The 14,042-nt window shown below is 43.9% G+C and overlaps 1 protein-coding gene across 1 annotated transcript in view; it reads left to right on the top strand.

The window, feature by feature from the left end:
- LOC112068182 (cyclin-dependent kinase 19) overlaps nucleotides 1-14,042 on the top strand; it is a 51,685-nt gene that overhangs the window by 3,185 nt on the left and 34,458 nt on the right. Inside the window, exon 2 of the mRNA XM_024135253.1 lies at nucleotides 4,828-4,903. Within this exon, the coding sequence (XP_023991021.1) occupies nucleotides 4,828-4,903 (76 nt within the window). The remainder of the gene's footprint in view (nucleotides 1-4,827; nucleotides 4,904-14,042) is intronic.

Genomic DNA, 14,042 nt, shown 5'->3' with positions numbered 1-14,042 from the left:
AGGCTATTTTGTAGATGACATCGCCGATGTCAAGGATCGGTAGGATAGTCAGTTTTACGAGGGTATGTTTAGCAGCATGGGTGAAGGAGGCTTTGTTGCGAAATAGGAAGCCGATTCGAAATTTTATTTTGGATTGGAGATGCTTAATGTGAGTCTGGAAGAAGAGTTTACAGTCTAACCAGACACCTAGGTATTTGTAGTTGTCCACATATTCTAAGTCAGAACCATCCAGACTAGTGGTGCTAATCGGGCGGGCGGGTGCAGGCAGCGATCGGTTGAAAAGCATGCATTTAGTTTTACTTGCATTTAAGAGCAGTTGGAGGCCACAGAAGGAGGGTTGTATGGCATTGAAGCTCGTCTGGAGGTTTGTTAACACAGTGTCCAAAGAAGGGCCAGAAGTATACAGAATGGTGTCGTCTGCGTAGAGGTGGATCAGAGAATCACCAGCAGCAAGAGCGACATCATTGATGTATACAGAGAAAAGAGTCGGCCCGAGAATTGAACCCTGTGGCACCCCCATAGAGACTGACAGAGGTCCGGACAACAGGCCCTCCGATTTGACACACTGAACTCTATCTGAGAAGTAGTTGGTGAACCAGGCGAGGCAGTCATTTGAGAAACAAAGGCTGTTGAGTCTGCCGATGAGAATGCGGTGATTGACAGAGTCGAAAGCCTTGGCCAGGTCGATGAAGACGCCTGCACAGTACTGTCTTTTATCGATGGAGGTTATGATATCGTTTAGGACCTTGAGCGTGGCTGAGGTGCACCCATGACCAGCTCGGAAACAAGATTGCATAGCGGAGAAGGTACGGTGGGTTTCGAAATGGTCGGTGATCTGTTTATTAACTTGGCTTTCGAAGACTTTAGAGAGGCAGGACAGGATGGGTATAGGTCTATAACAGTTTGGGTCTAGAGTGTCTCCCCCTTTGAAGAGGGGGATGACTGCGGCAGCTTTCCAATCTTTAGCGATTTCAGACGATACGAAAGAGAGGTTGAATAGGCTAGTAATAGGGATTTCAACAATTGCAGCGGATAATTTTAGAAAGAGAGGGTCCAGATTGTCTAGCACAGCTGATTTGTAGGGATCCAGATTTTGTAGCTCTTTCAGAACATCAGCTATCTGGATTTGGGTGAAGGAGAAGCGGGGGGGGCTTGGGCAAGTTGCTGTGGGGGGTGCAGAGCGGGGGGGGGGGGGGGGGGGGGGGGGGGGGGGGGGGGGGGGGGCTTGGGCAAGTTGCTGCGGGGGGTGCAGAGCTGTTGGCCGTGGTAGGGGTAGCCAGGTAGAAAGCAAAGCCAGCCGTATAAACAATTAAGGAAGAGGAAAAATATAGCCATGCTAATGATAGGCCTAACTGTCTTCTGGTAGATGGAAAGGCTTTGCCGAAAACCTTCTCAATTAAATGTTTACTAGCTACAAAGTAGTCTATGCCTACCTGGCAGAATTATATGATATCATGATTATTTGCATCAATCCAGTGGCCATTTGTTTTGCAAACTCCATCTCATGTGCTCTACAGAAACAACAGTGCTAGGTGCCTGCATAGTTGAATTAAAGGGTAAATACACTCAAAAATAAAGAAAAAATAATGTGATTTTCCCAGACGTCAAATGTGGTCTGCTGATGTGGTTTAAGTGTTGTTGTGGACTTAGAACATCCAGTGTTTTTCTATTAAAAAAGTGTGCCTCAGAAATCTATGAATTTCTGACTCAGTTGACAGCCTCTTATCTATTTCAATAGTAGGCCTACTATTAGCCTACTCGCACAGTACAGCTTGGGTTGGCCTGACTGAAATACCAATATGGGATTTATAATTTTAGGTGTGTCACTGTTTGTGATAGAATTTTTCACACAGGGCGCTTTTCCTTCGTCGTTCGGGATGTTTTTGACAAAATTTGAGTATACCCACTTCTCCAGGCACCACTACACGACTGGTGTCTCTGTCAACATGCAGATAGCCTATACAGTGCCTTCGGAAAGTATTCAGAACCCTTGACTTTTTACACATTTTGTTACGTTACAGCCTTATTCAAAAATGTATTAAATTGTTTTTTCCCTTAACAATCTACACACAATACCCCATAATGACAAAGCAAAAATTGTTTTTTAGAATTTTTGATAATTTATAAAAATAAAATAAATAAAAAATAATGGAAATATCACATTTACTGTATTCAGACCCTTCACTCAGTACTTTGTTGAAGCACCTTTTGCAGCGATTACAGACTTGAGTCTGCTTGGGTATGACGCTACAAGTTTCTCCCATTCTTCTCTGTAGATCCTCTCAAGCTCTGTCATGTTTGATGGGGAGCATGGCTGCACAGCTATTTTCAGGTATCTCCAGAGATGTTCGATTGGGTTCAAGTCCGGGCTCTGGCTGGGCCACTCAAGGACATTCACAGACTTTTCCCAAAGCCGCTCCTGCGTTGTCTTGGCTGTGTGCTTAGGGTTGTTATCCTGTTGGAAGGTGAACCTTACCCCAGTCTGAGGTCCTGAGCGCTCTGGAGCAGGTTTTCATCAAGGATCCCTCTGTACTTTGCTCCGTTCATCTTTGCCTTGATCCTGACTAGTCTCCCAGTCCCTGCCACTGAAAAACACCCCCACAGCATGATGCTGCCACCACCATGTATTCAGGCCAAAGATTTCAGTCTTGGTTTCATCAGACCAGAGAATCTTGTTTCTCATGGTCTGAGAGTCTTAAGGTGCCTTTTGGCAAACTCCAAGTGGTCTGTCATGTGCCTTTTACTGAGGAGTGGCTTCCGTCTGGCCACTCTACCATAAAGGCCTAATTGGTGGAGTGCTGCAGAGATGTTTGTCCTTCTGGAAGGTACTCCCATCTCCATAGAGGAACTCTAGAGCTCTGTCAGAGTGACCATCGGGTTCTTGGTCACCTCCCTGACCAAGGCCCTTCTCCCCCGATTGCTCAGTTTGGCAGGGCGGCCAGCTCTAGGAAGAGTCTTGGTTGTTCCAAACTTCTTCCATTTAAGAATGATGGAGGCCACTGTGTTCTTGGGGACCTTCAATGTTGTCGAAATGTTTTGGTACCCTTCCCCAGATCTGTCCCTCGACACAATCCTGTCTCTGAGATCTACGGACAATTCCTTCGACCTCATAGCTTGGTTTTTGCAGTCAACTGTGGAACCTTATATAGACAGGTGTGTGCCTTTCCAAATCATGTCCAATCAATTGAATTTACCACAGGATGCACCTGAACTCAATTTCGGGTTTGAATACTTATGTAAATTAGGTATTTCTGGTTTATGTATTTAATTAATTTGCTAAAATTCAAAAAACCTGTTTTCACGTTGTCGTTATGGGGTATTGTGTGTAGATTGCTGAGGAAATTGTTTTATTTCATCCTTTTTAGAATAGATCTGTAACGTAATAAAATGTGGAAAAAGTCTGAATACTTTCCGAAGGCACTGTATATAGTCATACTGCTCAACAAGGCCCTACAATATGTATTGTTGACCTAGCCAATGTTCAGAAAAGGGCAATTCCACGATAACATAATGATTCTGAGACTCATATTTTTTTAAACTTTAAAATGTTTGCAAAACAAAAAACTATTATTTAAAATTAAACAAACCATACAACTCTATACACAATGACTACTTTTAACAATTTCCACTGAACATTTGACAAAAACACATTTACTTGAAGTACAGTGCAGATACAAAGTTTGGAAACAGAATGACAGCAGTTACAGCACAAACCGTCATTCTGTTACCAAACTTTGCATATGCACTGTTCTTCAAGGAAATGTGTTTTTGTCAAATTTATCACAGACCTAAACATCCTTTAAAACAGTGTTGAAGCAGATGTGAGATAGTAGTGTCTGAAACCTCCAGCCTGAAACCACCACTATTGAATGCCCATTACCCATTCTTAAGTAGGCCAGTTGGTGATGTCATGTTTGATGTAGGTACCACACACACACACACACACACACACACATACATACATACAGACACAGATTCTCATTAAACAAATCAGCTTTTGTTGTACATATTTGGTCTTCATTCTTTTTTTTACCTTTTCACAAATCTTCTGCAAGAAGTAAGCTATACAACCGGCCATGTTTGTAATGGCTCAATAATATTTTCTGGAGAGTCAATGTTGGGGTAAGTTCCCTTTCTAGGAGGATACTGCTTATCTCAGATAATCCATAATTCCCTACTTCACAGTGTGCTGCTGTATGTGTGCACACCACAATACGTCTAACATTTCTTAATTGTCAGCTACATGTCTTCAATGCCTTTTTCCACCACCAACAGATTTTTACAAGGGCACATAAATACCCTCAGAATGTCAAGAAAAAAAGCCCTGGGATTTGTCCTGACACTGCATTTATTAAATAAAATCATATTTAAAATCCATTCTGATTCTGCACTGTGTGTGTTATGAGAAGGAAAAACGACCAGCTCGGTGTGAAGGCTATGATGAAGCCAGAGCATGTGTTTGCATTGAGGGGGGTGGCGAAATGCAGGGTGGATAGATAATTATGCTTGCTCTGGAGAGAGGCTACACTCAAAAACAGAGCATGCCTGTGGAGAGGGAATAGCTGTCTTTTTCAGCCAGAGGATATTGATAATGGCAGGGATTCTACTGTTCCATAAGAACACGTCAAGCAAGAGCAGTCCATCTCCATCATTTTCATATCCCCTGTTCTATCTTACTGTTGCTCATAAACACGCGACCTTCAATACCTGAAACTCTATTTCACTAATCTATGTTGATCAAGAACGTGAGTTTACGGTGTTGTTACATACTTGCCAAATAAATAAAGTGATGTGCTGATTTTTCCCCTTATGTCTCTTTCTTTGCAGGGAAGATGAGAAGGAATATGCATTGAAACAAATTGAAGGCACTGGAATATCGATGTCTGCTTGCAGGGAAATCGCTGTAAGTTAAGATACTGCTTAAAGGCGCTGTTTTGTCCTTTATTTTGTCCTTTCTCCTATCAATGCTATTTTCCTTTCTACTGTGCTTTCTGTCTCCTACAATAAGGTCTTATGTGTAGTCGCTGCACCATGCCATCACTTGGCTCTAGCCTCAGCTGATGCTATATAAACGAGTAGAAACCTAAGAACTGTTCTAAGAACTGTTCTACTTTGACTGTAGAGTGTAATCCTGCACTGATGTGCTTCCAGGATTGTAATAGCCCAAGAGTTGTATCTGCATGGTGCAGTGTTCCTAATGGCGGAGGCATAAGCAATAGAGACATCACCATGGCCATGTAAACATGATATATACCAGTACTTGGCAAGATACAGTGCTTGGCAAGATACACACTGTAGGAGAACAGTAAAGGTCTGCACATTTTATGGCTCCCACATATCTGCTGTGTAGAGTTCAGGCCTTCAATATGTTAACCAATACGATCTCTCTGCAAATAGATAAACACACACAAACAAGTTCCCTTGTGAATAGGCCATCCACCCAGCTACTCTTTGCTTACACTCAGCTGTCACTTTTAATTTTTCACATGCTCTTTAGGTTATTCCTAACCCAGTGTTAACCCTTTACACTCGTGGGAATTGGCCCATACGGATAGGGCTAAACTGAAATGTTTCTTAAATAAGAAATATGAAAAGCATATGCATAACCATGGTATCAATTTAAAGGGCACAGTTTTGAGATTTTGGGGAAATTATAATACCAAAGTTGAGGACACAACAGTTCACAAGACTGAATCCAAACATTACACTGGTGATTTTATGTGCATTTTACATTTACTGTACTTTTCACCGCATTTGTTGATAACGAAATCTGAAAATACTCTGGATATATATTCAGTAACATGATAAGACTATTCCTGGAAAATGTGGAGTAGGAGCAAGATAAGACAAAAGAAGGACTTGAGTGAAGACGAACTGGTCTCCTTGTGGTCACACACCTCTCCACAGTGTGCACAGTTAAGCAGTTTTCATGCACTTTTCAATAATAAGGTGCTTTATTTTGCTCTCCTAGCTGTGCCATTGAGGAACAAGGACAAGCACACGGGTAGTTATTTTGTTTGGAACAACAACAGCCCATTATAAATCACAATCTGGATCAGGTGGGCATCATTGAACGCTTGTTCTGTTGCCAACATGACTAGCTAAGTTATAAAATACGATCATACAGTGTTAGGCTTTCACAGGGCAATTCAGAGAAACAGATCATCATTTTGGTGCACATAGAAAGGACTCATGAGTGCATTCAGGTGTGTGCGCTGTGGCAAATCGTCTTCACAATAAACAAACAGGCTCATTCTGTTCAGAACAACCCAGTATGACGACATGTCATCTTGTAACTGTACATCAAACCTAGTGATCATAAACGTTGACACTGTATATGACATTACTTTTATGATTTGGTGATGTGAAGTACACATTTGGATTCAAGGATGTCTGGCTTGCTTGTATGACATCAAAGCGGTATTTATTATAATCCTCAACATGTCATCTATCAAAATACATTGTTTCCTCTTAAATTAAAGCATTTCCCTCACTCAAACAACAAAAAACCTATATAGCGCTGTGAAGTGCAGGGCTTGAGCTCTGGTGTCATGTATAGCATGTTACATGTTACTGTTACTGCCAAATCTGCCATTTTCAACCCGTATATTGGTACGAGTGTAAAGGGTTAAGCAATAAGCAGTCCAAGAACACATACTGCGTTGGTTTACTTTCAGCGCTAGTGTAGCCTTATCTAAAAACAGGAAGGCAGATACTCTTTAAGTGTACATGGGGATTATTGCGAACACATAATACTGTAGGAGAGTGTTATTAGGCTATTTGTGCTGAGAGGTGAGTGTCATCTGAAGCCATATCTGTGTGTCATTCATCTAGTTCTCTGTGAGGAACAGCAGATCGTCAGAATGTGGTCCTTGTGACAGGTGAGCTGACTGGGTTATTTAATGTTACAGTATGTACGTCAGTTTTCCACCTACCAACTTCTCTGGGAATGTGCTATATGATTCACACATTGTCAGAATGTTGTATTGTGGTACACTAGTTGTTGTGGTTACAAACCTGCTGTGTTTCTACCTACAATACAGCCAAACTTACTCAGTGGATGATGATTGACTACCCACTGTGAAAGTAGATAGAATGTGTGTATTATTGTTTGGCTGACTAATCTTAAAGAATAAATGGTTATTGTTATTGGTAGGGGGGGGGGGGGGGGGGGGGGCACATTATTAGTGCTCTATAGACTGTCAACAGAATAGTTAATTTCATCTCCATTTGGAGGTAAGGTAAATAAGGAGTCTAAATTTGAACAGAGGTGCGGGTGTGTGTTGGTTACAAACCGCTGCCTCAGCTCCGACTGCACAGTACTGCAGAAATGGACTGAATGACTGGAATAGGTCCATCTGGCCCTGTCTACAGAAAGTAAATATGGGTGTTTAGTTGGTGATCTGACCCAGTATTGGTCGTCTAGCTTGCGTGTCTAGTCTGTTCTGTTTCCACAACACACCTATCCCTGTCTCTCTTCACAGTGGATCCAATCATCCTGGGCTATGATCATGTGTAACCGCCTCGGTTACTGCTCTGCTGTTCTCTCTCTCCTGGCGCTGTCTTCTAGTTTGTGCTACAGCAGACTGAACTGTCAGAGAGCACAGAGATCTGACCCCACGGACAATTATTCCTTTATGTGATCTCTGATTCTTATTCATTGTACTATAAACTGTTGGATTTGTCAGCCCTGTGTCACCACTGGCTGGCTTCCCCTCATGGAAAGGTGACTCATGACTTTCATAACTTGTAATGCTGTTGATGCTTTTAACACGTTGCTGTAAAATTGCCCACAGGTCAATTCATGAATTTAAATTGCTTACCTTTTCTTTTTGGCATTGCCATGGGATTGACCCAGACCCCGTGGATGCCCTCAGCCAGATGGGAATGGAGGAAAGCAGTGGCTCTGTATCAGAAAACAAGTGTTTTCAGGTAGCTATGGCTCTGTATCAGAAAATAAGTGTTTTCAGGTAGCTATGGCTCTGTATCAGAAAATAATGTTTTCAGGTAGCTATGGCTCTGTATCAGAAAACAAGTGTTTTCAGGTAGCTATGGCTCTGTATCAGAAAACAAGTGTTTTCAGGTAGCTATGGCTCTCTACAGAAAACAGTGTTTTCAGGTAGCTATGGCTCTGTATCAGAAAATAGTGTTTTCAGGTAGCTATGGCTCTGTATCAGAAAACAAGTGTTTTCAGGTAGCTATGGCTCTGTATCAGAAACAAGTGTTTTCAGGTAGCTATGCTCTCTATCAGAAAACAAGTGTTTTCAGGTAGCTATGGCTCTGTATCAGAAACAAGTGTTTTCAGGTAGCTATGGCTCTCTATCAGAAAACAAGTGTTTTTCAGGTAGCTATGGCTCTCGTATCAGAAAACAAGTGTTTTCAGGTAGCTATGGCTCTCTATCAGAAAACAAGTGTTTTCAGGTAACTATGGCTCTGTATCAGAAAACAAGTGTTTTCAGGTAGCTATGGCTCTGTATCAGAAAACAAGTGTTTTCAGGTAGCTATGGCTCTGTATCAGAAAACAAGTGTTTTCAGGTAGCTATGGCTCCTGTATCAGAAAACAAGTGTTTTCAGGTAGCTATGGCTCTCTATCAGAAAACCAAGTGTTTTCAGGTAGCTATGGCTCTGTATCAGAAAACAAGTGTTTTCAGGTAGCTATGGCTCTGTATCAGAAAATAAGTGTTTTCAGGTAGCTGTGCAAACTCAACTCCGTCAATAGATCTCTACGTAGTTGAGTTGAGACGAGTGTCTAACATAACATGTTCGACACTATTAGCTAGAAAGGTAACTCCAAACACATTTTCACTAAGAGCAGCTGTTTAGCTGGTTAAACAAAGGTTAGCCATGTGTTGGCAAAGATGTATGTCCAAGTCAAGACATCTTATCAGCAGCCAGCGGCACTTGCCACACTGCTAGCCTATTCAAAGCCTATGTCAGATATTCCAGTGAGTGTAATTGGCTCCAATGAGTGTAATTTGCTCACAATTAGGAGTTGAGAAATGAAGTTCACATCATTAGAAAGAAGATATCTTCTTTTCTACTGTAGGTATGTAGTTCATAATGTGTTTATTCTGTTGTTGATAGCGATATATATATATATGTTTTTGTTGACATTTTCACCTGAACAAAAGGAATATATATGTAAGAATACTGTTCATGGACTACAGCTCATATTCAATACTATAGTCCCCTCCAAGCTCAGGACCCTTGGACTGAACAACTCTCTCTACAACTGGATCCTGGACTTCCTGAGGGGCCGCCCGCAGGCGGTGAGGGTAGGCAACAACACATCTGCCACGCTAACCATCAACACAGGGGCCCCTCAGGGGTGTTTGCTTAGTCCACTCCTGTACTCCCTGTTCACCCATGACTGCGTGGCCGTGCACGACTCCAACACCATCATCAAGTTTGCTGACGATACGACGCTGGTAGGCCGGATCACCAACAACGATGAGAAAGCTTATAGGGAGGAGACCTGGCAGTGTGGTGCCAGGACAACAACCGCTCCCTCAATGTCAGCAAGACAAAGGAACTGATCGTGGACTACAGGAAACAGAGGGGCGAGCACGCCCCCATCCACATCGATGGGGCTGTAGTGGAGTGGGTCGAGAGCTTCAAGTACATTGGTGGAATTACTAAGTAGTTAACATGTCTACATAGTTTAGTTGAGAAATGAACATGGTCCACACACACCCACACAGTTGTGAAGAGGGCACGACAGCACCTCTTCCCCCTTAGGAGGCTGAAAAGATTTGGCATGGACCCTCAGATCCTCAAAAAGTTCTACAGCTTCACCATTGAGAGCATCTTGACTGGCTGCATCGCTGCTTGGTACGTCAACTTCAAGGCACCTGACTGCAACGCGCTACAGAGGGTGGTGAATACGGCCCAGTACATCATTGGGGCCGAGCTCCCTGCCATCCAGGACCTATATATCAGGCAGTGTCAGAGAAAGGTCCAAATTCAAAGACTCCAGCCACCCAAGCCATAGACTGCTCTCTCTGCTACCGCACGGGAAGCAAGACCAGTGCACCAAGCCTGGAACCAACAGGACCTTGAATAGCTTCTACCCACAAGCCATAAGACTGCTAGACAAGACTGCTAGATATCAAATGGCTACCCAGACTACCTACATTGACCCTTTTGCACTAACTCTCTTGCATTGACTCTATGCACACACACTGGATTCTACCCCCACACACACAAACTTACACTGACACCCCAACACACACATATACTGTATACACACACACACAAACATTACATACGACCACACACACAACATGCGCACACATGTATACGGAGGACACGCACACACTCTCTCACACACACACTTTCACACTCACTACATACGCTGCAGCTACCGTCTATTATCTATCCTGTTGCCTAGTTACTTTACCCATACCTACAGTGCCTTCAGAAAGGATTCACACCCCTTGACTTTTTTTGGTGTGTAGGCCAGTGACAAGAAATATACATTTAATCAATTTTAAATTCAGGCTGTAACACAATAAAATATGGAAAAAGTCAAGGGGTGTGAATACTTCCTCAAGGCACTGTATATGTGCACTGAACAAAAATATAAACGCAACATGTAAAGTGTTGTTCCCATGTTTCATGAGCTGAAATAATTTTACATATGCAAAAAAAGCTTATTTCTGTCAAATTTTGTGCACAAATTTGTTTACATCCCTGTTAGTGAGCATTTCTCCTTTGTCAAGATAATCCACCTGACAGGTGTGGCATATCAAGAAACTGATTAAACAGGATGGTCATTACAAAAGTGCACCTTGTGCTGGGGACAATAAAAGGCCACTCTAAAATGTGCAGTTTTGTCACACAACTCAAGGCCACAGATGTCTCAAGTTTTGAGGGAGCATGCTGACTGCAAGAATGTCCACCAGAGCGGTTGCCAGATAATTGAATGTTCATTTCTACCATAAGCTGCATACAACATCATTTCAGAGAACTTGTCAGTACGTCCAACTGGCCTCACAACCGCAGAGCACATGTAACCTCGCCAGCCCAGGACCTCCACATCCGGCTTCTTCACCTGCGCGATCGCATAACCGAAGAATTTCTGCACAAACTGTCAGAATGTCACAGCCGTCAAAGGAAGTGGACCAAGGTGCAGCGTGGTCAGCGTACATTACTTTTATTTGAATGACGCCAACAAAAACAATAAACAATACAAAACAACCGTGAAGCTTAAGGGCTATGTGCCACAAACAAAGTTAACTTCCCACACTGAAAGGAAGGAAAAGGGCTACCTAAGTATGGTTCCCAATCAGAGACAACGATAGACAGCTGTCCCTGATTGAGAACCATACCCGGCCAAAACATAGAAATACAAAATCATAGAAAACAAAAACATAGAATGCCCACCCCAAATCACACCCTGACCAAACCAAATAGAGACATAAAAAGGCTCTCTAAGGTCAGGGCGTGACAGTACCCCCCCCCCCCCCAAAGGTGCGGACTCTGGCCGCAAAACCTGAACCTATAGGGGAGGGTCTGGGTGGTTATCTATCCGCGGTGGCGGCTGCTCAGGTGCGGGACGCAGACCCCGCTCCACCACTGGCTCACCCCACTTTGGTGGCATCTCTGGTGCGGGGACCCTCGTCGCCGACCCCGGACTGGGGACCCTCGTTGCGGGCCCCGGACTGGGCACCCCCGTTGCGGCCCCCGGGCTGGGCACCCTCGTTGCGGACCCCGGACTGGGGACCGTCGCTGGAGGCTCCGGACTGGAGACCGTCGCTGGAGGCTCCGGACTGGAGACCGTCGCTGAAGGCTCCGGACTGGAGACCGTCGTTGGAATCTCCGGACTGGGGACCGTCGCTGGAATCTCCGGACTGGGGACCGTCGCTGGAATCTCCGGACTGGGGACCGTCGCTGGAGACTCCGGACTGGAGGCCGTCGCTGGAGACTCCAGACTGGAGGCCGTCGCTGGAGGCTCCGGACCTTCTCAGGGAAGCTCATCTGCGTGCTCGTCATCCTCACCAGGGTCTTGACCTGACTGCAGCTCAACATCGTAACCAACTTCATTGGGCAAATGCTCACCTTTGATGGCCACTGGCACGCTGGAGAGGTGTGCTCGTCACGGATGAATCCAGGTGTCACCTGTACCGGGCAGATGGCAGACAGTGTATGTGGCGTCGTGTGGGCGAGCGGTTTGCTGATGTCAATGTTGTGAACCGAGTGCCCCATGGTGGCGGTGGGGTTATGGCATGGGCACGCATAAGTCCTAAATTCCCAATCTGGCCCTCAACCATCACGGTCACCTAATAATCCCCAGTTTACAATTGGCTCATTCATCCCCCTCCTCTCCCCTGTAACTATTCCCCAGGTCGTTGCTGCAAATGAGAATGTGTTCTCAGTCAACTTACCTGGTAAAATAACGGATAAATATAAAAATATAAAATAAAAAATAAGCTATGGACAACGAACACAATTGCAATTTATCGATGGCAATTGGAATGTACAGAGATACCGTGATGAGATCCTGATGCCCATTGTTGTCCTATTCATACGCCGCCATCACCTCATGTTTCAGCATGATAATGCACAGGCCCATGTCACAAGGATCTGTACACAATTCCTGAAACTGTCCAAGTTCTTCCATGGCCGGCATACTCACCAGACATGTCACCCATTGAGCATGTTTGGGATGCCCTGGATCAACGTGTACGACAGCATGTTCCAGTTACTGCCAATATCCATCAACTTCGCACAGCCATTGAAGAGGAGTGGGACAACATTCCATAGGCCACAATCAAGAGCCTGATCAACTCTATGGGAAGGAGATGTGTCACGCTGTATGAGCCAAATGGTGGTCACACCAGATACTGACTGGTTTTCTGATCCATGCCCCTACTTTTTTTTAAAGGAATCTGTGACCAACAGATGCATCTCTATATTCCCAGTCAAATGAAATCCATAGATTAGGGCCTAATTAATTAATTTCAAATGACTGATTTCCTTATATGAACTGTAACTCAGTCAAATATTTGAAATTGTGGCATGTTGCGTTTATATTTTTGTTCAGTGTACATAGCTACCTTAATCACCTCGTACCCCTGCACATTGACTTGGTACTGGTACTACCTGTGTATAGCCATGTTATTTGTTACTCGTTATTGTTATTTACTGTGTATTTATTCCTCGTGTCACTATTTCTATATATTATTTTAAACTTTATCTTTAACTCGGCATTGTTGGAAAAGGACCCGTAAGTAAGCATTTTTCACTGTTAGTATAGACTTGTTTACAAAGCATGTGACAAATTGAATTTGATTTGATAAAAATATATATATAATAATAATACACTTTTGATAATATATTTTTGTGGACCCCCTGCTGTACCTCCACGGACCCCTAGGTGGCCACAGACCCATGGTTGAATACCGCTGCTCTATAAAAATCAGGACAAATACAGGTACACAGTAAGCGCTAAATAATGGATATTTATAGAAGTATTGAGTGGTAGTGCAAGTTTGAAGTCGCCAACTTTATGGCGGTACACTCGGCTCAACTCAACTCCGTAGACATATAGCTGGATGGAGTTGAGTTTCCATTATGTTATTCTACTATCTGATCTCACACTATGTCTCCTACCCCTGGAAGCTGATAATAGCACATGATAACATTCATGTTCTCAAAGAATGCATCCAGATGGGTCTAGTCAGGTGAGGGAACCCCAGAAGGTGGACCCTAGCCCCGAAAGGCCAGGGAAGGGAACAGCTGTCAAGGCAAGGCGTCAGTCAGGGGGTCCAGAGCTCAGATGTGGAATACAGGTGAAGCCGGATGTGAGCAGTGCAACAGGAGGCTCTCATCATCAGACCAAAACACCTTGAGGGTCGCCAGCTGAAGCTAAGAGCCACAAGAAATGGATTTTGCTCAAAGTCTCTCAGACCAGCTTCGCTTAAACAGAACAATAGACTCTTTGTGTCACCAACAACCCCCCGGTCCCCCATAAACTCTAACTGTGCTAGAGTTTAACGTTTGGCTTGCCACATTCACGACTGACTTGAGGGAGGATTTGT

This window comes from Salvelinus sp. IW2-2015, unplaced genomic scaffold (assembly GCF_002910315.2).
Source record: "Salvelinus sp. IW2-2015 unplaced genomic scaffold, ASM291031v2 Un_scaffold211, whole genome shotgun sequence".
NCBI lineage: Eukaryota > Metazoa > Chordata > Actinopteri > Salmoniformes > Salmonidae > Salvelinus > Salvelinus sp. IW2-2015.
The sequence above is the reverse complement of the archived record's forward strand: the minus strand, read 5'-3'. Positions and strand labels throughout refer to the sequence as shown.